The sequence below is a fragment of the Sciurus vulgaris genome, assembly GCF_902686455.1.
Source record: "Sciurus vulgaris genome assembly, chromosome: 3".
NCBI lineage: Eukaryota > Metazoa > Chordata > Mammalia > Rodentia > Sciuridae > Sciurus > Sciurus vulgaris.
The window spans coordinates 143,814,832-143,841,557 of NC_136463.1; the positions used below are offsets into that span (position 1 = coordinate 143,814,832).

General features: G+C 39.6%; 1 protein-coding gene across 4 annotated transcripts in view; it reads left to right on the forward strand.

Annotated features, from left to right (window-relative positions):
• The first annotated feature begins 4,186 nt into the window (after window positions 1-4,186).
• Window positions 4,187-26,726, forward strand: part of MFSD6 (major facilitator superfamily domain containing 6) — a 64,602-nt gene continuing 42,062 nt past the window's right edge. The window contains exons 1-2 of one of the 4 annotated variants that reach the window (XM_079135100.1): window positions 4,187-4,472; window positions 21,558-23,169. In XM_079135100.1, the coding sequence (XP_078991226.1) occupies window positions 21,611-23,169 (1,559 nt within the window). In that variant the 5' untranslated portion in view covers window positions 4,187-4,472; window positions 21,558-21,610. Of the gene's footprint in view, window positions 4,473-4,872; window positions 5,028-21,557; window positions 23,170-26,726 lie in introns of those variants that run through there. The other 3 variants (XM_079135103.1, XM_079135102.1, XM_079135101.1) reach the window with 3 other exon arrangements.

Consider the following 26,726-nt stretch of genomic DNA (forward strand, 5'->3'; position numbering starts at 1 on the left):
ACCAGATCTTCAACTCTACTACAAAGCAATAGTAACAAAAACGGCATGGTATTGGTACCAAAATAGAAAGGTAGATCAATGGTACAGAATAGAGGACACGGACACAAACCCAAATAAATACAATTTTCTCACACTAGACAAAGGGGCCAAAAATATGCAATGGAGAAAAGATAGCCTCTTCAACAAATGGTGCTGGGAGAATTGGAAATCCATATGCAACAGAATGAAACTAAACCCATATCTCTCACCATGCACGAAACTAAACTCAAAATGGATTAAGGACCTCGGAATCAGACCAGAGACCCTGCAGATTATAGAAGAAAAAGTAGGTCCAAATCTTCATCTTGTTGGTCTAGGACCAGACTTCCTTAACAGGACTCCCATAGCACAAGAAATAAAAGCTAGAATCAACCACTGGGATAGATTCAAACTAAAAAGCTTTCTCTCAGCAAAGGAAACTATCAGCAATGCGAAGAAAGAGCCTACAGAGTGGGAGAATATCTTTGCCAATCATACTTCAGATAGAGCACTAATCTCCAGAATCTATAAAGAACTCAAAAACTCTACTCCAAGAATTCAAACAGTCCAGTCAACAAATGGGCTAAGGAAATGAATAGACACTTCACAGAAGAAGATCTACAAGCAATCAACAAACATATGGAAAAATGTTCAACATCTCTAGTAATAAGAGAAATGCAAATCAAAACCACCCTAAGGTTCCATCTCACCCCAATTAGAATGGCGATTATCAAGAATACGAGCAACAACAGGTGTTGGCGAGGATGTGGGGAGAAAGGTACACTCATACACTGCTGGTGGGGCTGCAAATTAGTGCAGCCGCTATGGAAAGCAGTGTGGAGATTCCTTAGAAAACTTGGAATGGAACCACCATTTGACCCAGCTATCCCACTCCTTGGCCTATACCCAAAGGACTTAAAATCTGCATACTACAGAAATACAGCCACATCAATGTTCATAGCTGCTCAATTCACAATAGCTAGACTGTGGAACCAACCTAGATGCCCTTCAATTGATGAGTGGATAAAGAAACTGTGGTATATATATACTATGGAATATTACTCAGCCATAAAGAATGATAAAATTATGACATTTGCAGGCAAATGGATGAAATTGGAGAATATCATGCTAAGTGAGATAAGCCAATCTCAAAAAGCCAAAGGACGAATGATATCGCTAATAAGTGGAGGTTGACACATAATGGGGGGGAGGGAAGGGTTAGAGTTAGGGTTAGGGAGGGGGGCAAGTATAGAGGAAGGAACTACTGTATAGAGGGTAAAGAGGGGTGGGAGGGGTGGGGGGAAGGGAAAAAAATAACAGAATGAATCAAACAACATTGCTCTATGTAAATTTATGATTACACAAATGGTATGCCTTTACGCCATGTACAAACAGAGAAACAACATGTATCCCATTTGTTTACAATAAAAAAAAAAAAAAAGAATAAACAATTCTGCCAAAGGAAATAAAAGAAAAAAACATTATGAGGAAGGTAAATGAAACAGAAAATAGTAGTTTGTGAGAAACCTACTACTAAATATATATATATATATATATGTGTGTGTGTACTGAGGATTGAATTCAGGGGTGCTTCATCACTGAGCCAACATCCCCAGCTCTTTTTATTTTTTGAGACACTAAGTTGCAGAGGCTGGCTTTGAACTTGTGATCCTTCTACCTCAGCCCCCGAGCAGCTGGAATTAGACATGTGCCACTGCGCTTGTCAAATAGTTGTAGGTAGACACAATACTTTTATTTTTGTATGGTGCTGAGGATCGAATCCAGGGTCTCACACTTGCTAGGTGTGTGCTCCACCACTGAGCCACAACCCCAGGCCCCAATATTCTTGATACACTAAATATTTCTGAGACAATCAATAGTCAGGAAGTCCTAAAATGACTACCCACTGGTGAACAGTCATGCAGGCTATACTCGCTCTCTGCCTGAGAAATGCAGATAAAATCCATAGTGATTAACCAGACTAATTGGTGAGCTAGAACTAGAGCCAGGCATACTTGCTCCTGTTTCCTGGAGCATGTATGTGTTGGGTCTGGCACCAGGCACCTTCTGTGTACCAAGCCTTTTTGTTCAACCTCCACTCTGATCCTTGTAACTATTCTATCAGCAGGGAAGAACGACGTAGCTGACAAACAGGAGGGGTAAGAATCTATGCACATTTTATAAATATACCCCCTTTTCTACCCTCTCTTCTCTCCCCTGGCTTTCTTGCTGTGTGTTCTTCAATAAGCCTTGTGATTTCAACATCTTAAGCCTCTTTGTGTAATGACCTCTGGGATAGCCTGACTGGTTGTGTACTTGGAGGCTAATTTCCCACACCACACCCACTGGTTAGCTCAGAGTAGAGTAGGAAGGTGGGGAGAAATGGCAGCTCACTTTTTCATTATGCATATTTGTGTCTTCTTAAATTGATTTATTTGTGAATTTTTAAAATTAAGAAAATTTAAAATATGATAATCTTTAGGATGTATAAGTTGAATAATGACCTACTAATGGCCAGAAACACTGACATAATGAAAGAATTGTGGGTGCCAGAAAAAAAAAACGCCTTCCTTAACAAGGTCAGTTGGAACTACACTTTCGCCTTTGCTGACCCTTGAGCCTACCCTGTCCTATTTGAAATAGAAACACCAGCTTTGATCTCTGGGATGACATGGCTTCACTTTTCAACATGGAGCTGCCTTTGTAGGTCAAGAACTATCCTATATTTCCCCAAGTTTTTTCTGTTCTCTTTCCTCATGCAGGAGAGGACCTGAAAGAAGTTAGATCTAGGATCTGTTTGCTTTCTTCCCTTATGTTCTTTTTAAAAAAGTTGTTTCTTTAATAGTTTGATAGATCAGAAGAATGACAATTCTATTGTGACAGATACTAACTGGGTACTTTATGAGCCATTCAGTTTCAAATAATGCAGTAGGAAGTAGTTATCTCCAGGCCACACCAAACCACAATCTGTCATTCTTAGAACAATCATTTTCATTTACAACTTTACTACTCACCACCTTTGTTTTTGCTTTTATGTGTCAATGTTGCAAACGGATCTATCAAGAAGTTCTGGTGTAAAGGTTTCAGGGATCTTTCATGGGTTCCTGTAGAGGATCTAGCAATTAGTATTTCTAATTGTTTTAATTCTTCCCCAAAAGGGACTCCAAATTCTGAAGTTCCAGAGCCTAAAAAATTCTCATCAGTGTGATTTCAAGGTTAGGAGCTTAAAACCTGGGTTTAGAAGAAGACATCTTTTTCTTTTACTACAGTAGTTTTGGATGGATTACACTAACTTTCAGCCTCAATATTCCTAGTTGTAAAATGGGAATAAAATTACCTATACCCATAAGATTATGATAAAGCTTAAAAGGTACTTCAACAGTACTTCATATATAATAAATGTTCATAAATGTTAGCTTCCATTATTTTCTGCTGTCACCAGAACAAACCTTGAGAACAGAATCTGGTATCCCCTACAGCCCATCACAAGCGCACAAAAATGCTTGTTGACTGAATACTTTATGTAATCAACTACACTTTCTCTGCCCTTTCTGTAAATTTAACCAGAAATACAATTTAAATTTACCTTCTTAGTGCGACACACAGGATCACCTCTTCAAAAAAAGCGCCAGATACCCCGCAGTGCCTCACTAGGAGGGTATTTTAGCCTCAGTGAGTTAGTAAAACTCACCACGTTCTTTCCCTCCCTTCTCTCCGATTAAGATTGTGACTTGTGACCCTGCGATAGAGCATTTACAGTGTTAGCCTTGTGTCTGGCACTTAATAAGTGCTCAATAACTGATGGCTAGTACTGTCTCCAGGTCAGACGGTCCTCTATTCTCCACCTCAAGTCTTCACCCTCGCCGCGGCCTGAATTTTTAGCCTAGGGAAAAAGGGTCCTCGGCAAGAAGCCTGTGTGGGTGGGTGGGTGGTGGTGGCGGCGACCGGCGCGGGGGCGGGTGCTGGAGCCTCGCCGTCCGCTTTCCCCTGCTCAGTGCGCTTCCCAGCGGGGTCGGGTCCCAGGTCCCTCGGGACCGCCAGGGCGGGCGGGAGGCCGGGAGGAGGCGGCCGACGCATCCGCCGCCGCCGCCGCAGGAGGCGGAGCGCTGCACCTGGCGGACTGTCCTCGGCGCTCGGCCCTGAATCGGGTCCAACCGGGAGTGAACGACTGCGGCGACCGAGAGGCCCCGGCCCTAAGAAGAGGAGCAGCTGAGAAGGTCGCTCGGGCGGGCGCGCTCGGCCGCCGCTGTCGGTCGCCCCACCCAGCCCGCATCCCTCCGCCGCGCCGCGCCCCGCCCCACCCCGCCCGCCGCAGCCCCCGAGGAGCGAGCGACTCGCCCGCGATGGTGCGCGCCGCCCCGACAGCCGCCGCCCCGGCGCCCGGAGCTGCCGCCCCGCGCCCCGGGGACTGGGCTCCCCGCGCCCCGCGCAGCTGAGCGCCGCCGCCGCCGCAGGTGAGTCGGTGCGGGTGCGCGGGGAGGGGGCGCGCTCGGCGGGGGAGGCCCGGCAGCCCCGCCCTGGCCTCCCCCGCGGGGACGCGCAGCTCGGGAGGGCGGGGACCCTCCGCCGCGCACACCTGCTGTCGGGGAGGGGGCTTGGGAAGGGGCCCGACGGAGCGCGCGTGGGTGGCCCCGCTCCCAGCCGGGTCGCCAGCCGCTCGCTCCCGCCCTCCCTGGGCTCGGGTGTCTGTTGTCATCTTCGTAGGGTGCTGGGGGCGGCTGCCGGCAGCGCCCCCCGTGCGCCGGCAGCACTTCCGCAAACGTAATTGGAGTCGGGAAAACAAAGGCGCTGCCCAGGGAGCCCTCGCGGGACGCCAGCAGCTGCTGCCGAAGGTGGGGGACGAGGGTGGGCCCCGGCGTCCAGGCCCTCCTCGGCCCGGCCCCACTCCCGTCCTTGTCATCAACATCCCTGGGAGAAAGGCAGAGATGAGAACCTCCCCACAGCCCCAGTGACAAGGACTTGCCCCAGCTTTGGCAGAAGGAGGAAATTGATATTGTCAACCTCCCCAGGTGAATACAGACGAGGAAAAAAAAAAAAAAAAAAAAAACCCACACAAGCCTCGTTCGTCCTCAGGCCTGCTACCTAGGAGAAATTCTACACCTCCTACTTTTTACTTGAACTTGGTAGTTTGTTCCTGAAGCCTTTTTGAGATGGTAGTGGGGGTTGCTAGTTCTCCTGGGTCTTATTTATTCCATACCCAGTAATCTACCTGTAAATTTAGGTAGGACAGTAAGCAGTTCCAAACGCACCCCCGCTTTTGTCCCCTCCCCACGTGGACACACACAGGTGGATTAATTACCCTTAAAGCAGGCACACGATGTATTTTGCTCCTCCCACACGCATTAGGAACAACAAACATTTCCTTTGATCAAAAAATAGTAAGTATTTCACAGTACTACTGGAACCTATGATACCTGGCCTATCAGTTGTAGAAAAGAGTCGAAGCTCAAATCCAAATAGTTTGGTGCCTTTGGGTTCTGGGTCTCAGTTTTCTCTCACACGTGATTAAAAAAGATGGTTGAGTAGCATAATGGTCAAATTTTCCTGTGCCTTTTCTAGAAGTTCATGATATTATGTAAATCTAACCTTTTTAGTGTAGATGAATGTAAAGAGTGGGTGGACTAACAGCATGTTATAAAAGGAGATGAATATTTGATAGATCCCAGATATGAGCAGAACATCTCTTCCCCAAGACCTGGGCAATAGCCAACTAAAGGGGTATGTATCTTTTCGTCTGCCTTGTTAAACCAAAGGAGAAGTTAAAGTCCTCAGTGGAAAGCTTGGCTTTTGACACTTTGTTACTGACAGACAAGGGGAATGTTTTCAGTTATTTAGTGGTAGGTTGGAGGGTATTTATCACAACTTTTAAGTGGAATTAAGCATTGCTTGGGAAAAGGTTGGAACATTGTTAATGAACCCAGTGCAAGATGCTGCTCTGGGAGAATAGCAGAATATTTCAATAATAGTTTCGTTAAAGTGACTAAGCATGTTTATAATAATTTATTTTAAGGTACCTTCTGTATCTATACAAATAAGGTAAATATAAAATCATGAAGACAAACTGAAACAAAAAATAAAATAGAGCAAGGTTTGCAGGCATTTGGTGGTGTGCATATTGGATTGTCAAATTCATCATGTATAATTTCTGACTTTCTGGATTATTAACAGGAGTAAGGCACTTTTTTTTCTCCCAGTACCGAGGATTGAACCCAGGAATACTTAAACACTGTACCACCTCCCCAGCCCTTCTTATTTTTTATTTTGAGACAGGGTCTGAGTTTCTTAGGAGCTCACTAAGTTGCTGAGGCTGACTTTGAACTTGTGATCCTTCTGCCTCAGCCTCCTGAGTCACAGGGATTGCAGGCATGTGCCACCACAGCCAGCAATAAGGCACTTTCGAGCTCTGATTTTCAGCACACCATCTTAACACAATTTATTTCTAAATCTCTGTAAAATATCTTCCTCTAATTTTGTATATGATGAAAAGGAAGCTCAAAAAAGTTAAGTAATTCTACATTACAGAGATGTAGTTAGTTTTAGACCCTGTGTTTCCTGGTTCCAGAGTGCAGGAAATTTCCACTTGGTGTCTCTCCTGCTCAGGACCATTAAACCTCACCACCTAGACAAATGCTTTCCTTTTTTTCTTGTCTTTGAAAATTCCTTTTTTTCTTGCCTTTGAAGATTAACTTCATTTCAACATACATATATTATGTATAGTAATGTCCATGTAGGATAATCTACATATTTATAATGGATATTTGTTAGAGCATGTGTGTTTTCCCATTTGTCCTGTTTTTAAACTGTAGTCAAGGTAACAACTAATTTTGCCAGAGAAAAATTTAGTATTAAGCCAGTAGGACTTTTTTCTTCTTTTCATATTCATTAATTCTTTTAAAATTTTTATTTATTTTTATTTTATTTTTTCATTAATGCTTGATTGAACATTCTCATTATGGGGAAAGGGAGAAATACAGCAAATGCATGTCTACCAGTCACTTTGTTACCCTGGCATGGAAAAAAAATCAAGATATATTAAGTGATAAAGCAGGTTGAAGAGGTTTATACACATTTACTTAAACATGCATACAGGGGTGTGTGTGTATGTATGTATGTGTATGTATATGTGTGTGTGTGTGTGTGTGTATATCTCCTTGTCCCAAAACTGTCAAGAGTGGCTACTTTAAGCAAGTAGGATCAGGTGGAGATATAAGGGTGTTTTCTCCTTATTACTTACAAAGTTAGGTTTGGGTTTTACAATAAATAATAATTAATTTTTAAATAATCATATGTTCCTTTATTATATATATAAATTAAGAAGGGAAACAAAAGAAGAATACAATCAATTCACTTTATAAAAATCCAAAGTAAGAGGAAATTAAGTGTGCCTAAATCTGTAATTTATGCAAGTGAAATGAGTCTCAGGAGATGAGAGTAAACATTGGTGGTCTTGGAACTACAGGTGTGGGGGCAAAGAGTGAAAAGTCTTGGATAACTTCTTTTTACTTTTTCTAAACTGTAGCATATTCTACAGCTCCCAGTTTTCCTCCTCTGTATGAATGCTCTGCTGCACACTGCAGTTCATCTGTTAGACTAAGTTTTAAGAATTCCTTTCTTCTGGTCTTGCCTGGTGGCTACAAGCATAGGAACATTATTGTTCCTTACAGAACAACCTGACCTGATGGAAGGTAGGAGTTGGAAGAATCAGTCATCTTACGAGACCAGCAATCCAGGTGACTAGGTATAATTTTAGTAACATAACTTCAGGAGCAGCAAGTTATCAAGTTAATCTAGTCTGATGCATATATATTTATTTAATACAATCCCACAATTCTGCTCAGTTCTATTTAAAATTAACAAAAATTAATGCTTAGAATCCTTAAAAATTCATACATTTCTCTGTTTGGACTTAGAAATCTAGAACCAAATATATTCAGACTTCCCAGAAGATTCTTGTATTTTATATGTGAAGGAAATCTGAATAAACTTTGTTCGTTATAAATGTGGTAGGTAATCCTGAGAAAGAAACTTATTTTGCAGAGGAGATATTGACAATTTGGGGTGCTATCCAACATTTTAAGGTTTTCCTTGATTGAGGAAGCTGTTTAGTTAAGTGTACAGTTCTACCCTAGCATAGAACCATTTTGTGTAAAACTTACTTCCTCAAGTAGAACTACCATGGCATTTCCTAGGGCGCAGAGTTTTGGATGCCTAGGAAAAGCATATATACATCTGACATGAATTCCCTGTGGGACAATGAAAACACCTTAGTGTCTCCACCAAGAGTGTTCCAATTGGATTTAAAATTCCTCAGTGGTTAGTTACCCAACATTAACTGTCTATGGGGCTCGTGTTGGAGAGCACTCACCTAGCATTTGCAAGGACCCCGGTTCAAATCCCCGGGCCCTCAGAAGGGAGGGGAAAACACACACACACATACAGTCTATGGGCATTTACTTCCTGGCATTTTGGGGGTGAAAGGGATTTGTATCAGCTTGATTTGTTTTCCTAAATCTTGACTGACGAGTTATCCAGTACCTAGCTCCATTGCTGAATTGAGTAACCTTTGCTTTGTAGTTGTGTTTGGTTTTCTGTATTTGGAAAATATCAACTGTTTTGTAAAATGGCACTGTCTCAAGTTCATTGGCCAGGCAACGTAGTCATTTGCTAAGACAAATGATGTTTGATTTGTGGGTGCAGAAGCCAAAACAAAACTTTCTTTTAAAAATGTATAACAACTAAATCTGGAGTTTAGGTGATATGTGTTAATGTGTATCTCTAATAGACATTACATTTCTAGCTGCTGGTTTGTGTCTCTAAAGAGCACACATACACCCCTACTGGGCACCAACAGAAACTAAGCCTGCCAGCCAGTTGTTTTGTGTATTCAGAGGAGCAGCCATCTGCCTCCATCCAGTTCGTCCCAAGTGTACCTGAGCCACGGAAGTGCTGATGATTGTGTTGAAGGCATGTTAACATTTGGGAATGTAAATGAGAGCTCTGTATTATCTTATGACCTTGTGGTCCTGCTGTATTTTAGATGTGAAGTTGGGGGTGGAATAAGAGAGAATGGGGCAAAGATGAAGGACATTCAGCCTGTTAGAAAAGCCATATTTCAAAAGATGTGGAAAGGGTTGAATTAAGAAGGTCAGGGACACTTTTCTTGACACTTGTTCTGAGGTATGTTTGAGAGTGGGAGACTAATTCAGGAAACGTTCTACAGAAAGAAAACAGAAAAGTCCAACTGTGAATGACGCTGAAAAAATGTTTAATAGTGTTTTGATCTGAGACCAAGAATGACACTGGGGAAAGAGGGGGAAACAGGAGCACCATGAGTCAGCTGTGGGCAGAGGGAGCTCTGGTGTGGCTTTGTGGAGGATAAAAAGGAGAATTAGAAAGAGGAACCGGTGCTGCCTGAACAAGCCTGATTTGCGGGTTAACCATGCCAAGGGAAAGTGAGTAACGAGTCTGGACTAGTGGTTGGCTACCTACGTGGGATTATTAGAGCAATGAAGTCAGGTGCCTTCCACTTTACACATGGCCAGCAGCATCAGCTTCGATAAGCCCATGCACTGAATACACCCTGAGCCCCTTTGCCACATGGGGTAGAGAGGGAAGACTTGCCTTGGAGGAGTGGGTTCCTGTGACCTGTGTTGCACATTGTTTTCTAATAACTGTTTTGGTCACTTTTAGAGACAGAGGTTCAGATAGAGTGTGCTGGGATCCAAGGAAAATGAGAATCCATTTATATAGAGCCATGCAGGAAGCCCCACACTAAACACATAAAGCCAGACCATACAAAGTGACCTGCACACTTGTTGGATCTTTTAAGAAATGCACTGTTTGGTAAATATGACTTGACCCGGGAGAGTCACGATTCTTTAGCTATTATGAGTGCCTCTTAATTCTCTTTCAAAATGTTGTCTGTGGAATTGTGTTCAATGAAAAATTGTGCCCCCAATTCACCTTTGTAAGAAAGCTTAAGTCAAAGACTTCGTTGTATTTTCAAAAGGGTAAAGATGACACACATTTTATTTTCCATATAGAGTCTTCCTATCAAAGGTGTAATATTTTTGCAAAGTTCAGAGCCCTTATAACTGTCCCCTTCAGTCATTTCTACTGGGAAGCACAAGGCTTTGGTGGGTAATTACACTTTAGGCAGGAACTGTAGGATAAATGATGTCCCAGTTGTCACTCAGATGTCTTATCTTTAACAGTGCCTTTTAAGATATGCATTTTAAAAGAAAGAAGTGCTCACTGAAGAAAAATCCAGCCCAGTATAAGAAAAAAAAATTAACATAAGTTCTAATTTTACTACACAGAGATAAGCCCTAGTAACTTTTTTTTTTTTTTTTTTTTTTTTTTTTTTTTTTTTTTTTTTTTTTTTTTGCGGTGCTGGGGATCGAACCCAGGGCTTTGTGCTTGCAAGGCAAGCACTCTACTGACTGAGCTATCTCCCCAGCCCCCCAGTAACATTTTTAAATTATTTTCTTCAAGATTCTTTAAAAAATGTTTCATATGAAGTGCATAAATTTACAGATATAAACTGTCACTTTAAATGGAGGTTTGTGTCCTGCTTTTTTTACTTAGTGTGATACATTTTCTGTGTAATTTCTATTTTTCCATCATATGGATATGAGATTTTATATCCAGATCTCATCTGGATCTACCAAAATTAATATAACTGCCCATATTATTGATTACTCACTTAGTTCCAGTTTTTATTTTTACAGGTCTGTAACTTTAAGGTTCTTAAGGTAAATATCTTTACCTTAAATCTCTGCTTCCTAGAAAGTTTATACTTCTGTTCTTAGTGAGTGAAGATGGCTGTCAATCCTCATCAGCACTGAATATTTTCATTTTAAAAAGTTCCAGTACGGCATGTATGTTGAAGTATATTTTTTAGTTAGTGGTTGGTAATAAAACATTTTTCTAGAAGTAATTACGTTATTAGAATTGATAGCACATGTCACTTCTCAATTTATCAGAATCCGAACAGCATAATAAACAAAAACAATTTTAGATTACACATACTGGAAGGTGCCAAGGATATAAATTTTTCTCTTAGACTATTGTGCATTTAGGGAATGAAGGTAAAGGACAAACATAGGAAAATGTTTTTTAAACTTTGAAGTCTGTATTCTGATTTAAATGGTAAATTCATAACAGATGTGTCTGAGAAGAAAACTCCTGTACATTTCTGTATAAAATGACTTGTCCTATGGGTAGATTGTGCTTTCCTTAAGCCTCTTAACTTCCTCAGTGTCTAGTACCAGAAGAACCAAGTGATAAGATGCATCTTTTATTGAATAAGCATTTATTAAGGATCAATCATACAGTATTATCATAATATGTAGGGTAGTACTATATCCTAGTGTTGTGTTACTAATACTTGGAGTTAGGTTTTATTTCTCATTACAATTCCTATTTTTCCACAGTCTGAGTTTTCTATATTCCTAGTATTTTATGTTCCTCGACCCATAACCCTATACAAATTGTATTTTGAAGTCAGTCCTTTTCTGAAAAAATTTGAGGGAAAAAATTGTGTATTTGTGTATGAAAGAGGGATTCACATAACCAAGTTTAAAAATAGCCCCTAAAATCATTCGATTGAATTGTAATTTGTCTTTTTAAAAAACATTTATATACATTCTATATAAATTGCTTTTGCTTTTAAAATATAGCAAACATTGATGGAGGAAGATCTTCCTATAAAACCTTAAATAACAGTTTTTAATTTCAATTACCAACCTTAAAAAAATTCTTCATTTTATATTATGAAAAGACAAGAAATCAAAGGTTTTCCATGTTAGTTTACTGGGAAAGAAACAAATTTATATTCTTTAAAATAACAAGAAATTCAATAGTAGAGACAGCTTTTAGGTCGTCTTTGTGAACTTGCTGTGGCTCCTAGTTTTGCTGTGGCTGGTGATGGTGCTGATTAGGTGTCAGGGACGCTGGCCTCTGAGGGCCCGCGGAGGCCAGCGTTCCTGACATCTAGGTTCCATCCTTCCCCCTTTTTCTCCTAATCTCTTACCTGATTACCTGTAAGGAGTTTGAAGACAGAATTCTGTAGATTTCCCATGTGATCATAGTTGCTCTTCTAGGGGTCCTTGAGAAAGTACATGATGATAAAAAGATAATAAGATTTGCATTAACATTTATTAGAGAAATGAATGTATGATGGTAGCATGAATAAACATTTGAAAACAAATAGAACATGAACACAGAACGCACTTTTTTAGGGCTTTCAGAGATCCCTGGCAACAACTCATGTCTGCCACAGGTTGCTACTGTTGCCCTGGAGGAAACAAGTGGCTGATGACCCCATGCCCACTGCCGTGACTCATGGTTGGAAGGGAAGGAGTAGGATCCTCAAGCTCTGGGTGGAGATGCTTTGGAGAGATGTGTTGGAGGCATCCCAGATGGAAAAGTAGAAAGAATTTCCTCTTACAAATTATGCAGTCTATAACCTTTAGGTTCTTAACACTGTTAATTCAGTAACCTGAGCACTCCTACTATTTGTAATATTATTTCAATGGGGAAATGGTTTCTAAGCTTCAGCAACTGAAGTACAATGAATTTTGGAAACCCTGCATGTTTGGTTATCATAAAAAAGCAGTTTCATTGCCTACCTGGCTATTGATCTTTGTATAGGAAGGGATGGAAATACATTGCTTCTACTTTCATAAAAGCTTCTGTGACCCCCTTAAATCCCTACATTGTATTCCATCTTCACAAATAAATGCACAGTATCAGCCACAAATTTAATTTACTTCACTTCCTATCTTGAACATCTGTTGAGGTTTTTTTTTGGCTAGAGAAATTCACAAGATATAAATACTTTCCCTTTTTTGTGGTAATGGTGATTGAACCTAGGGTCTCACGTGCTAGGCAAGTGCTCTACCACTGAATTAACTACTCAGCCTCGATATAAGTATCTTCTGTAAAACATTTTTTTGCATGCTGTAATAGGAAATGTTATTTGTTCCTCAGGCTGGGCTTGTTTTAAGACAGGAAGTTTATTTGAAAGTAGAAAGAAATGTGAGTCTGGGGCCTGCTTCAGATTTATGTTTTAAACTGTGCTATATTGATACAATATTTAATCAAAAACCTAAAATAAATAAATAGGAATGTTTCGTTCCTTTGTAAAGGACCCAAATTATAGTTTTTAAGATTCACATTTAATTGTTTCTTTCCACAAAATGAAAGTGAAAATCCACTTGGCTTTTATTCCTAAAACCACTGTTATGCTTAAAAGCTATCTTTCAGCCTTAAGAGATGAAAACAATTCATTCCTTTTTACTCTTTCAACAAATTGAATGGAAATGTTAGAGAAGGTTTCAACTCCTTTCTTTCAGATTTGTGATGTTACAAGTGTAAGTAAAATGCTTCTACAGATGTGTATATTTTAAATGAGTAGGTATTTCTGGCCCAGAGAAACTCAATTATCATTCCAGTCCATAACACAACAGTGTGCTCTCTAGCAAGCCAGTGCACTGGGATGTGGACTGGGAGATAGACAAGAGCACAACTCTGTGAGCATCGATGGTTCAAATGCTAAGCTAGTTCAGGGATGGTGCCAAAGAATTTTAGAACACTCCCTTGGGAGATTGCTTTTGGAATAATTGCAAAATAAATAGCATATCCTGGAATAAAATGTCAATGACCACTCTACCACCAAATGTTCGTATGTTGCTTTTGAATTAATACAATGTTTTTAATAAATTATTTCATTTAAACCCCAGAACCCATCTATGAGTCAATTTACTTAGTTTTTTTTTTTTTTTTTTTTTTAAATCCCCATTTTATGATGAGGAAAAGGGAGCTCACGGAGGCACTGATGTGTCAAGAACAGGAGAGCCATTGAAACTTCTTTCTCCTCTATTTCCTAAAATTAATCTCTGAAAACATTAAACTTTTTTTTTTTTTTTTTTTTTTGTGGTACTGAGGGTCAAACCCAGGGCCTTGTGCTTGCAAGGCAAGCACTCTACCAACTGAGCTATCTTCCCAGCCCTGAAAACTTTAAACTTTAATAAAAATCTTACACATATATGGTCATCAGGTGCTTGCAAAAATTACCAATAATTGTTGAGAGCTTACAGAAGTAAAGTGCAATATGCAAAGTACTCAATTTCTCTCTCAAGGAGTTTATAATCTCTTTGGGTGGTAAGAGATATCTGTAAAAAGATAGTGATAAACTTGCTTTATAAATGAGATACTGGCTCAGGTATGAGAGTATGCTCCAGAAGAAGGAGTGAGGATAGTTGCAAGTTCAATCTACCTCCCAGACATTATAAAAGGTTGCGCTAAATACAGTCCACAAAGTACTCTTTGTTCTGAAACAATACCATCAAGGGAGTTTTTCTTGCCTTTATGATTAAGACCACACACTAAAATAAGAGTTTGAATGTCAGGGCATCCTTAGTAGGCCCTGCAGTAGCCAAACCCTGTGATCTGTTTTCTATAAATGTGGCCATGCTATTCTCCTGCTTCATTCACTTCAGTGGCTCCATATTGTTCTCAAAATAAATAATACCTAGAGGTTCTCAGTGTTCATCAGGCACTATGCTAAAAGTTCAACATGCATGATGTGCTTTCACCCTCACAGCTGCCCTGATTGAAGGGTGTTCTGATGAGCCTCCTCTATAGGTGAGGAGACTTACTTTGAGATGTTAGACGCTTCTCCAGAGCCTCACAGCTAGTCTCTGCCAGTCTCTCTTACACCTCTCAGGAACCCCTCAGCATTTATACAGGTCTCTGTGTCAGCACACTGCTCCTCTTCTGGGCTGCTGTACACATCCTGTAAGGCTTCCTCAAGACCCCACCCCAGGGACTTCCGCACCAGTGTTCATTCCTGGTTCAACACTTGGCACGGTATGTTGTGGTTGTTTACCCTTGTGTCTCTTACCACTGGACTTGAGAGCAGAGGCTGCATGGTCTTTGCCATGTGAACTGTGGGTCACCAAGGTGCATATGCCTATCTAATGGTTATTGCTACATTTATAGCTGTTAGGTTAAAAAAAAAAGTCTTTATTTTCAGTGTAAGTTACTAACACTGTGTTTTGTGTTGAATCCTCTCTCAGCTTAATAGTCCAGTCCCTCTGTAATCTATGGATGTCTGGTAGCCTCAGATGCCCTCAGCCTTAACATGAATCTTTTAAAGAGGCTCTATTTCCTCTCATTCCCCACCATGGAATAGTTTCCCCACTCATATTTGCCTAAGGTAAATCCTTTCCATCGTTTATGTTCAGTCTAAGTTCCTCATTCTGTGCCAACCCCTGTCTGGAGTATGGGATCTTTACTCATCTCCAGAAGTTCCCATGGTCTGCAGTGCCTTTTTGCTGTTGTTCCTTAATTATGCAGTGCTGTGTGGCTGGCTTCTTTCGTTATTCCTCTTACTAGTGAGGAATAACTTTATCCACATCCTTTGATGTTTTCTTCTATTTTGGATTCATTTTGTCTACTATAAAGCAAGTCTTTGGGGCCCAAGACCAAGTGTTTGACATCTCTACCTAATAGACTGTATGGATTTGAATCCCAGTTCTTCTAACTTGTTTCCAGAGTAAACATGGGCTAGTTATTTGCCTTTTCTGTGCCTGTTTTCTCACCTGTAAAGAAGCAAAGTAACTGTACCCACCCCAGAGAACTGTGGTGAGAATTAAATGAGTTAATATCTGTTAAGCCCATAGTAAGTGTTAAGTGTTATGTTGTAGTTAGTATTAATAATGATGGCAAAATAGTGCACTAAGTCCCTGTTGAAATACAAATACATTTTCACAATGGAGCAACCATTATGTTTGTCTATAGATCTGTCTATCATCTAGTAGATAAGTATGACAAGGAGCCAGGAGTGACAAGTGGGGCCGGTTCTGTTTCTGGGAGGAGGTTCAGTCCCAGTGCAGTGCTGTTGGTAGCAGCTGTGGGTAGTTTGGGGGAAGCACCAAGCGCCTGGAGGGCTCAAGCTGAGAACTGGACTCATAGGAGTAGGACCAGTTCTGCCTCTCACAGTTTGTCTCAACCATAAAGAAGCCTTGTCACAATGCCTGGGAGGAAGAGGAAGATTCCAAAATAGCCACTTGTACACTTTGATGTCCTTGTACCCTGTGTGACTGTTACAAAGCCAATTTTTAATTTTTTTTCATGACATCAACCAAATGTCTAGCAGATGCTAAAGTAATCCTGATTTAAATAAAGATCTGTGGGGTTGATACTGCATGCTGTACCTCTGAAGAAAGCTGTGTTCTAGAAAATGCGAGGGGTTGAACTAAATGTTCAAGAATGTTGCATGTAAATGCCAGGACTCTAAGGCTCATTTACAGTGATTTCTCATAGTCTGTGCTGATAATGAATTACAGTAGTGGTTAGAGCCCTGTCTGGGACTTACACTGCTCCTAGACATTGAGGAGGGTCAGTAACAGTTGGCAAGGTAGAGCTAGCTCCTAGGGTTCAAGAAGTAGGCTTCCCTGTGTTGCAGCTTCAGTCATGGGCAACATTGAGTTATGATGGCAGAAGCACAAGGGGAATGTCCCTTCTCTGTTACCCAGGGATTGCGTCCTCTGTACCACTGTTGTCTCACTGCTTGTCATAGCACACATTATCATCATGTCTGTCAGTCTGATCTTTGCAATTATTATTTGAGATAATGTATTCAGGCCTAAGGGGTTTCTTTTCTTCAAAAGTTTAATCCATTTCTATACTCATATATTTATGGATAACAATACATGTTCGAGTCCTTTTTAATTTAAATACTTAATGAAGAAAGCTATCAAATTTAACAAGAATGATTTTATTGTCTCTTATCAATAATTCAGAATTACCTGCTATTTGAATGAGTCATTGTAGGTACTGTAGGATGACTTTCCAGGTTTCATAAGGCTGTATTCTATCTTCACAGTGGTGGTGTTAATTAATATCATTCAAGTGTGCTGGATGAAAAACCTTTTCTGGTTTTCTAGAAAATAGACAAAAGTTCCTCTTACCAATTAGGATTAACTGCAAATTGGCAATAGAGATTTCCCAGAGAAGTTCATAAGTTTCTGAATATAATTTGAAATGTCTTCTAAGGTTTTCTTTTAAGCTTCACGATCGGAAGTTTAAAATAAATACTAGTTGAATGGATTCATGTTGATTGTTCACCATTTCAGTCTGCTCAAGCTGCTCTAACAAAACATCATACATGGACTATGTGGCTTGAACAACAATTTGTTCTCACAGTGCTAAGACTAAGAAGTTGAAGATCAAGGTGCCAGTGACTTGGTTCCTGGTAAAGGCCTATTTCCTGACTTGTTAGATGTCTGCCTTCTCACTGTTTCCTCACATGGCCTTTTCTTAGCAAGAGATGTGGAAACAGAGATCTATCTTCCTCTTCTGTAATGGCATTAATCCCATCATGAGGATCCCACCTTCAAGACCTTTTTTAAATCTAAGGTCCTACCTTGGTACACTTGGGAATTTTGGGGGGAACACAGATATTCAACCTATATCAACCTATTATCTGCTCTCACTTTGTAAACATGTTAAGGATCTTGTTCAGCACATAAATATTTTACCACTCCTTATACTTGCTTTATCTGCACCTGACACAAGTTAAATTTTTTGATTAGATTCGGCAAAAGATGCACTACTTTGGGACATATTTTAATCTTATTAAATATTTGTTTCTTTTGTCCTTGATCCTATGATTGTACAGGTGACTGTAGTTACTCTTTATTACTGTTTATAATAATTTCTCCTTGTTTTGATTCCTTTTCAAAAGGAATCAAAATCTAAATATGACATGAAAATATTGAGTCTAAAAATGAATGTCCTGAATTTAAACTCAAGAGTTTTTCTTTGTATTTTTGGATTTGAAGTTCATATAAAAGTTACTGAGTGTGACTTTCATGTAAAAAGTACTGAACATTGTATTACAGGACATTACTTTGCAATTGTTGGTACTTTTTAGAACTACTTAACATCTGGACTTCTGTAACTACAGAAACCTTGAATAACCCTATGATGGCCAAATTGAATAAAATAGGAGAGATTGGTTTGAGAGAATGTCACTCATCAAGGTATAAACTAATTTCCTAACATAAAATATCTTGCAGCTTCATATGAGCATTTGGACCTCAGTTCTTCATCATAACTTGAACAGTTCAAGGAATTATGCATCTTAAGAGGACTTTGTGTCCTTCTCTGACCTACTTGGTAAAGTCTCAGCAATTGATTGATGAGGGATAATTAAAGGCCACTGAAGGGCCCCTGATTGGAATTCATGTAGTCAGATAGTCTGTACAATTCTGAAAAGTATTTTTAGTCATTGATGGAAAGGTACTAGTAACTGGTTTAAATTATTGTCTCTTGCAGAGCCAAAGCTCATATGACTGCATATTTCTTTTTCCTTTTCCTTTTTTTAAATTAAATTTATTTTTAACTGACACATAACAACACAAACATTTACCTGTCAATGGGTACATTGTGGCATTTTGATACCTGTGTACATTGCCTAATGTTTAAATCAGGTCAAGCATATCTATCTCATTTATCATTTCTTTATGGTGAAAACTTTCAGTATATTTCTAGCTTTTGAAATGTACAATTCATTGTTTTGTTTTTTTAAAATGGGAGTTATGTGTGCACAAATGTTTTTAAAAATGAGCCAGTTTACAAGGTTTGTTAAAAAACAAAAAGCCCTTCAGACTTCTGTGCCTTCCCTTCTGGTTTCTCCTCCCAGGAGCTACTTTCTACCTTTTAGGGGATTGTTTTGATATTCCTGTTTCTTGATGTTTGGATGTGAGGATTATCTGTTGTCTTCCTACTGTGGAAAATGTGGAGTTGACTCCCTTTCCTGCCCTTAGAGCTTTACCTGCCCAGCCATCTCATTTTCCGTCTGCCCTGTGTAGTGCGGGAGATTGGGGTTGTTCAGTGTTCACTGTTTTCACAGTGTGACTGTAGTCACAGTGGAGACGTGTGGTGACTGTGATTACTTTTCCCGTGCAACTTTTTGTTTCCTTGTGCAACTTTTCTTTCTTTTTTTCTCTGTACTTACCACTGATTCATCCCTGAACCCATGACCCATTGTCTAAATTTCCCCCTAGGACCTGCTCAGGTGTGTTGGTGGTCCACACCAGTGTCATTCAGCCGATGGTCTCTCTGGCACATAGCTGTCATCTGGGATCTCCAGTCACTGCCACCCCTTTGCTCCCTTTGCCTGTCTTCCTTGTTCTGACTCTTATTTGCTGCATTCTGTGTCTTACCTTCTTGATTTATCCCATCTCAGGTGTGTTAGAGCACAACCTGAGAAAGGGAAAAATGAGAGATCAGTTTTGTGAAAAATCACATATGTAAAATATCTTTATTACGTTGCTCTTATATGCCTTTCACTCTTCCTAGCTTGGGTTATTACTCTGAGCGTGTGTTTTCCTATCAGTTGGGTTTAGGGAAGGAGCCAAATTAGATGTGCTTAATCTGCCCGATTCACCCAGAAATGTCATATAACTGTACGAATTTGAAACACAGCAAACATTCTTTTGGTTCTGAGCTCAAGAAATAAAACAAACTGGGAAATAGTTCAAAGGGGAGTTACTTCTCATTTTGAGGCAATGAAATGGAATTGGAGCTGCTGAACTGGGAAGGTGGAGGCATCGATAATGGAAGCTGGAAGCAACATCACCCTAGAGTGTGGAAGAACTTGTCTCTCACAGCTGGACAGAAGCTGGACTTTGCTTTCCTTCACGTTTTCTCAGGGTGGAGAGGTTTTCCTTTTACAATAAAGAAAATCAAGATTTGGAAACTGGATACAGGTGGTGACTGTACAAAACTGTGAATATACTAAATGCCCCTGAATTGTTCATTTTCAAATGGTTGAGTTTATGTTATGTGAACTTTACCTCAATTGAGAAACCCCCCCCAAAATGCAGGAACATTTTCAAAGCTCGTAACTACTTGACAACTCACTTAAAAAAATTTTTTTTTGGTTGTAGGTGAACACAATGCCTTTATTTTATTTATTTATTTTTATGTGGTGCTGAGGATTGAACCCAGTGCCTCACACATGCTAGGCAAGCGCTCCACCACTAAGCTACAATCCCAGCCCTGACAACTCACTTTTGAGAACAAGATAAATGGACTTAAGTATACAGACCTCATTAAGTTGTGTTTCTGTTATGCAGAAGAGCTTTGTAGACATTTAAAAATGTTTACATGCATAATTCTGGAAGATTTTCAGACTGTTAATTCATTTGGGAAAAGAGAAGGCAAGATCGTTACAAGGGATGGCAGCCGAAATTGGTATTTCTCTAGTAGAGAAAGTAAAAGGAATTAACAAGAATTTAGTGTGTATGCTTTCTAGCTCAGATGTGTTCATTGCAGCTAGAGGACACAACTTGTGGTAAAGCAAGACCTTTTGAATAATTGACCATTTGTCTATCAGAAGAAAGTGGAAATTTTGATGTGATATGACACAGTTCCTATAAATTTATACCATTGTATATTGCTGATATTTCATATGAAACACCCTGTCTCCTAAAAAGGATTAATAATATTTTGTTATCTAAAATGTGTGACTTGGCATTTTGTACACAATAGTCAATGTGTCTTGAAGGCATAATCTCAAGGTTTAAATCTGGGCCTTGCCAGTTATTAATTAAACTCATTAGACTTCATTTTTCTCATCTGTAAAATGGACAAAATGATAGGCCTGTTGGGATGAATGTGAATTAATGCATGTAAAGATCTTTAAACATTACCTGGCACAAAGTTCTTTTTTAAACATTAGGAAATTGAATATGCTATGGTTGGTTGGGTGATTGATTAATGGTGCTGAGGTCTAAACCCAGGGCCTCGTGCATGTTAGGCAAGCACTCTACTACCAAACCAGTCCTCAATAAATGTCTACTTCCAGCCCTCAATGAATGTTATGACCTATTTTTGCTGATGTTCCCTTAAAGGCAGTCCATTAAAACACATCAGGAGTGATGTCGGTAACATAATCAATGGGAATACTGCTTCCTTACTGGAATGTCTCCTCATGGTCCTTGTAACCAACACCCATCACAAAAGCACAGTTGGCTCCTTTGATCTCATTGTGTTTGTCCTGGTGATTAAGCATTTGTTTGTTTTTCTGTATAACTGAAGTTTTTAACTACCTTTAATTACTGAAGAATTTTGGACTCCAAAATGCAGTGGTTTTTAAAACCAAGTGATAGTAAAAACCAAGAAACTATAAATAGTGTTTATTTTTAGTCCCCTGTATTTGGTTTAAACATAATCTCTATTGTTTGTACATTTTCCCTGAGAATCAGCTAAAAGATTGAGAATAAATCTGAGCTATAAACCTGCCAATGAAAGATGTAATGAGTCAGTGGTCAGGAAGAGTATTAAAATTTTAAAGCTGTCTTTCTTTACCAGTATTGTATGGCTGTAAGGAATAAATGCTAGTTTTCTCTCCAGTTATGAAGTTATCTCCAATTTGAAACTCATCTTCCTGCAAGTTGAAGTCCCTATGCTCCATGTTATGATTTTCATGACTAAGCTGTCTTTTACATTTTACTTTACAGATCAACAGTCAAGATTTTGAAGGTCATAAACCTTCTGATGGTGGTGGTGAGCCATGGCGGCAGATGATAAAGTAGCTATCTTAACTGATGATGAGGAGGAGCAGAAGAGAAAATATGTGCTTGCTGATCCCTTCAATGGAATTTCCAGGGAACCAGAACCACCTTCAAATGAAACGCCTTCCTCCACAGAAACCTCTGCTATTCCTGAGGAGGAAATAGACTGGATAGAGAAACATTGTGTTAAAATAAACAACGATCTTCTCATTTCCAAGGTTTTTTATTTTTTCTTTTACTCTGCCTATGGCTCTCTTTACCCACTTTTGCCTGTGTATTACAAACAGCTGGGAATGTCACCAAGCCAGAGTGGACTGTTAGTCGGTATTAGATACTTCATTGAATTCTGCAGTGCCCCCTTTTGGGGTGTGGTTGCAGACCGCTTCAAAAAAGGCAAAATTGTCCTTCTCTTTTCCCTTTTGTGTTGGATTTTATTCAACCTGGGCATCGGGTTTGTCAAACCTGCTACCTTGAGATGTGTACCAAAGATTCCCCCAACAGCTCGCCCCACCAATGCTAGTCACCTGTTAACCATCTTGCCAACAAATTCCTCTGCTCTCTCTTCCCTTACTATATCACCAAAAACGCGTGAGAAAAGGGACCTGTTTCCTTCCAGTGGACCACCAATGTTAGAAATGGGGCCCAACATCTCAGATGTTGATACCTTTACAACAGCTTCAACCAAGACCCATGAACCCACTCTGCAGCCCCAGACAGATGAAATCACTGACCTTGTTATGGACTCGACCTTGAATGCAAGCACAGCAACCCTTATCCCCACAGGGAATGTAACCAGGGAGACAACCACTGCTATTATCACCACCACCAAATCTTTACCTTCTGACCAAGTCACTCTTGTTTATGATCAGCAAGAAGTTGAAGCTATATTCTTGGTGATCTTGGTAGTTGTCATAATCGGAGAATTTTTCAGTGCCTCTTCTGTCACGATTGTAGACACAGTAACACTCCAGTATCTGGGAAAGCACCGAGACCGCTATGGACTGCAGCGTATGTGGGGTTCCCTGGGCTGGGGCCTGGCGATGCTCTCTGTGGGCATCGGGATTGACTATACCCACATGGAAGTGCTTGTGGATGGCAAGGGGTGTAAGCCCCCGGAGTACCGGAACTACCAGATCGTCTTCATCGTCTTTGGAGTTCTCATGACCATGGCCTTGATTGTTGCTACCCAGTTCCGGTTCCGCTACAACCACTTCACAAACAGTGATAGCAAAGGCAAAGAGGTAGAGATCCCTCAGGTGGAAAGAAACAACTCCACAGAGTCTTCTGAGGAGACGCCCACCACCACAAGCCACTCGCAGACTTTCAACTTTTGGGACTTAATCAAACTGCTCTGCAGCGTGCAGTATGGCTCAGTGTTGTTTGTGGCTTGGTTCATGGGTTTTGGATATGGTTTCGTGTTCACCTTTCTCTACTGGCATTTAGAAGACCTGAATGGAACTACAACGCTCTTTGGGGTTTGTTCAGTTCTGAGTCACGTGGCTGAGCTGACAGCTTATTTTTTTAGTCACAAGCTTATCGAATTGATTGGCCACATCAGGTAAGAAAATGCTTACTGTTGATCCCCTCAGCAGTGGAGCTTTGTCATTTTGATAGTTAAGAGCTCCTTTTAGCATATTTAAGGTATTATAATTTTTGTAAGGGGTAGAGTTGGGGTGGAAATGAAGCTATCTATTGCTCTTCCTCCTTAAAATAGAAAAAAAAAGGAAGTGAGGGGCCAGGTGTGGTGGTGCACACCTGTAATCCCAGTGGTTTGGGAGGCTGAGGCAGGTGAATCTCAAGTTCAAAGCCAGCCTCCGCAATTTAGTGAGGCGCTAAGCAACTCACTGAGACCCTATCTCTAAATAAAATACAAAAGAGGGCTGGGAATGTGGCTCAGTGGTTGAGGGCCCCTGAATTCAATCCCTGGTATCAAAACAAAACAAAACAAAACAAAACAAACAAGCAAAAAAGAAGCAAGGAAGGAATAACCTTGCTGGATTATTACCAACAAGCAGGCAAACAAACATAAAATGACTGCCTCCCCTTGGAGGAAAGATTAAGATTAATCTGGAAAGATTAAGAGGCTATTTAGGTATGTGCTAAGAGACATTCAAATAAGTGTTTTCAGTGAGCTGTATTGTTCCATGGATCTTAAAGAATTCACCTGATTCAAACATTTAGAAAGGAAGGTTTCTGGATAAAATAGATTATTTTTCCAGCCTTCATTTATTCTCAGCCACTTAATGTTACACAGGTAGAGCTTGAATATGTGTGTATAAAGATAACCAGGGGCCAGGAATGTAGCTCAGTGGTAGAGCATTTGCCTAGCCCACTGAGGTCCAGAGCTGTAAAAATAATAACCATTATATTTAATAAAATTGTCATGACCCACCATAATCCCTAATCCATGATGTTACACAGAGGAAATCCTTACATAACTTTTTACCTAATTGTTACATGAATCTTTGTATCTTTGCCATGGAAACGTGGACTATTTAAAAATCTTCCGTGATTTCTTTTTAGTCAAAAAAAAAAAAAAAAAAAAAAAAAAAAAACAAAACCCAAAAAACTATGAATTCCTGTAGTTTCTTTATTTTATAGTGTTTGTCACCATTAATGTTTACCTAAAGCTGATTGAACCATACCTTGCAATTTGTAGGTTCTTTTGCTCTATCATTGATGCCAAAATGTGGAGCCAGCTGCACTTGAACCACTTTGCCTTGAGCTGCCCCTAAAATTCCAAGTTACTATAACCAAAAGAAAGCTGAGTGTGTTTGTGTGTATATGATGATCTTTAAACCTGCTCTTTCTGTAAGAAATTAAAAAGAAACAGTGAAAAGGTTTGGAAAATATTGATATTTATTTTTTTCATTTTCTTTTTAACTGAAGAAAATATTCTCTCATTTAAAGTTCCAACTTAGAACCATTCTTTTCCGCAAACGGTTGTGAATATTTTTCCTTGTGTGGTTTGGTTTTCCTTTGGGAGGCTGTGTCCTGTTCCTTCTTTCTCAAATCTTTTGACCTCTTTGTTGTCACTAAACAAAGGCGCAGTGTGGATGGTTCCCAGATGGACACAGAGTCCCTGAAGTACAACCAGTGGGACCTTTTTAAAAAAGAGCCTTATAATATTAAGGACTTGGAATATCTTGTTCTCATTTTTTTTTTTTTGGTTTTGTTTTCATTAGTTATACATGAGAATAGAATGACACATCATATATAATAGAGTATAATTTCTCATTCTTCTGGTTATACATGATGTAGAATCCCACCTGAGATATAGTTACATATGTACATAGGGTAATAATATCTGATTCATTGGAATATCCTTTAACCTTGTCCAGGCCATGTTTACATTCTCTGAGCTTTGTGGATTGACCATGATGAATTAGATACTTCTCTGCAGCCTGTGGATCATACCTCTAATAGGATTTAAAAAATCTGCCAAGCATGGTGGTACACACCTGTAATCCCAGCAACACAGGAGGCTGAGGTAGCAGGATTGCAAATTGCAGGCCAGTCTGGGTAATTTAGCAAGACTCAACTTAAAAAAATAAATAAGTAAATAAAGTTGCTGAGAATATTGTTCTATAGCTCAGTGGTAGAGTACCCCAGTATCCCTCCCCAGTCAATCAGTGATTTATTCCTAATAAAGTGCCCATTTAGGTGTTAACAATCAGGGGAATTCCTAGATAGCATATTATTTAATCAGTTAGTAGCACCAATTGAACATACTCAATACAGAATATACAAATAGGTTTTATTTTCAAAGATATTGTTGAGTTTTTCTCATACCTAGAAAAGACAGTTCTTTGCCTTTACTTTTTTCTTTTTCTTTTTTTGGTACTGGGGATTGAACCTATGGGTGCTTAACCACTGGACCACTATCCCCAGCACCAACCTTTGCCTTTGCCTAGTGGCTTCACTAAGAATTAAGTCACTCATTACTTAAAAACCTACAGTTCACTTAATCGTAATTTTCTGGAATTATGTTCAAAAAAAAAAAAAAAGCAGCTTTCTGTTTTCTTACTCAATGATGTAATGGCGTGGCAGGAGGTGGCCCCCTGTGATCACCTTGTTGCTTCCAAGCACCTGGTAGGATTCCTTTAAAATGTGGTCATTTGCCTCTTTCAAATATTCTGTCCACTAAATCGTATTAATTATTTTAAATATATTTAAAAGATTCTGGTGGCTAAAGTAAGATTATGCCTGCATTTGTACTCGGGCAAAACAGATATATTTCTCTTGATACCAATTTTGGGAACCCAGTCAGGTAGTAATTGTTGAGATTTGGTGGTTTAAATGTGTAGTGGTAACAGTTTAAACTTTTAATTGGAAAAATATACATTAAAAAGTTGAGGAAACTGGGCTTGGTGGTGCACACTTGTAATGCTGAGAGACTGGATGATCTCAAGTTCAAAGCCAGCCTAGGGCAACTTAGTGAGACTCCTTAAAATATTGATAGGGCTAGGGATGTAGTTCACTGGTAGAACACCCAGGGTTCAATCCTCAAAAATTTGAGGAAGAGAAATGATCTAGACTTCTTAGTTTTTATGTATTCCTTATAGAATCATAGAGGGAGATATATTTATGACCTTTATATACTTCTGTACATTTTTTCAGTATTCAGTATCCTCTTAACAGTTTTAGGAGTCAGCAGTTACCATAAATATTGTAAATATCCAAGGTTGTCAGAAGTCTTTTTCACAAACAAAATAGCATAGAAATAGAATAACTCCATTGATTAAGAAACAAAACGAGCCAGGGATGATGTTACATGCTTGAAATCCCAACTACTTGGAAGGCTGAGACAGGAGGATTGCAAATTCCAGGCTAGCCTGAGCAATTTAGTAATACCCTGCCTCAAAGTAAAATTAAAAAAGACTGGGGATATAGGTCAGTTGTAGAGTGCTTACCTAGCCTGTGGGAGGTCCTGGGTTCAAAATCTAGTACTGCAAGGAAAAAACAAAAACAATGGTGGGCCTTAAACAACTTTTTCCCTTCTAATTTAAGGGAAAATTAGTTCTTTAAAAAGATTTTTACCCCATTAAAAAGTGTTTTGAGTGAGTTAATTTTCATTATAAATTTGAAATTACATTACAAATTACAGATTTGGGA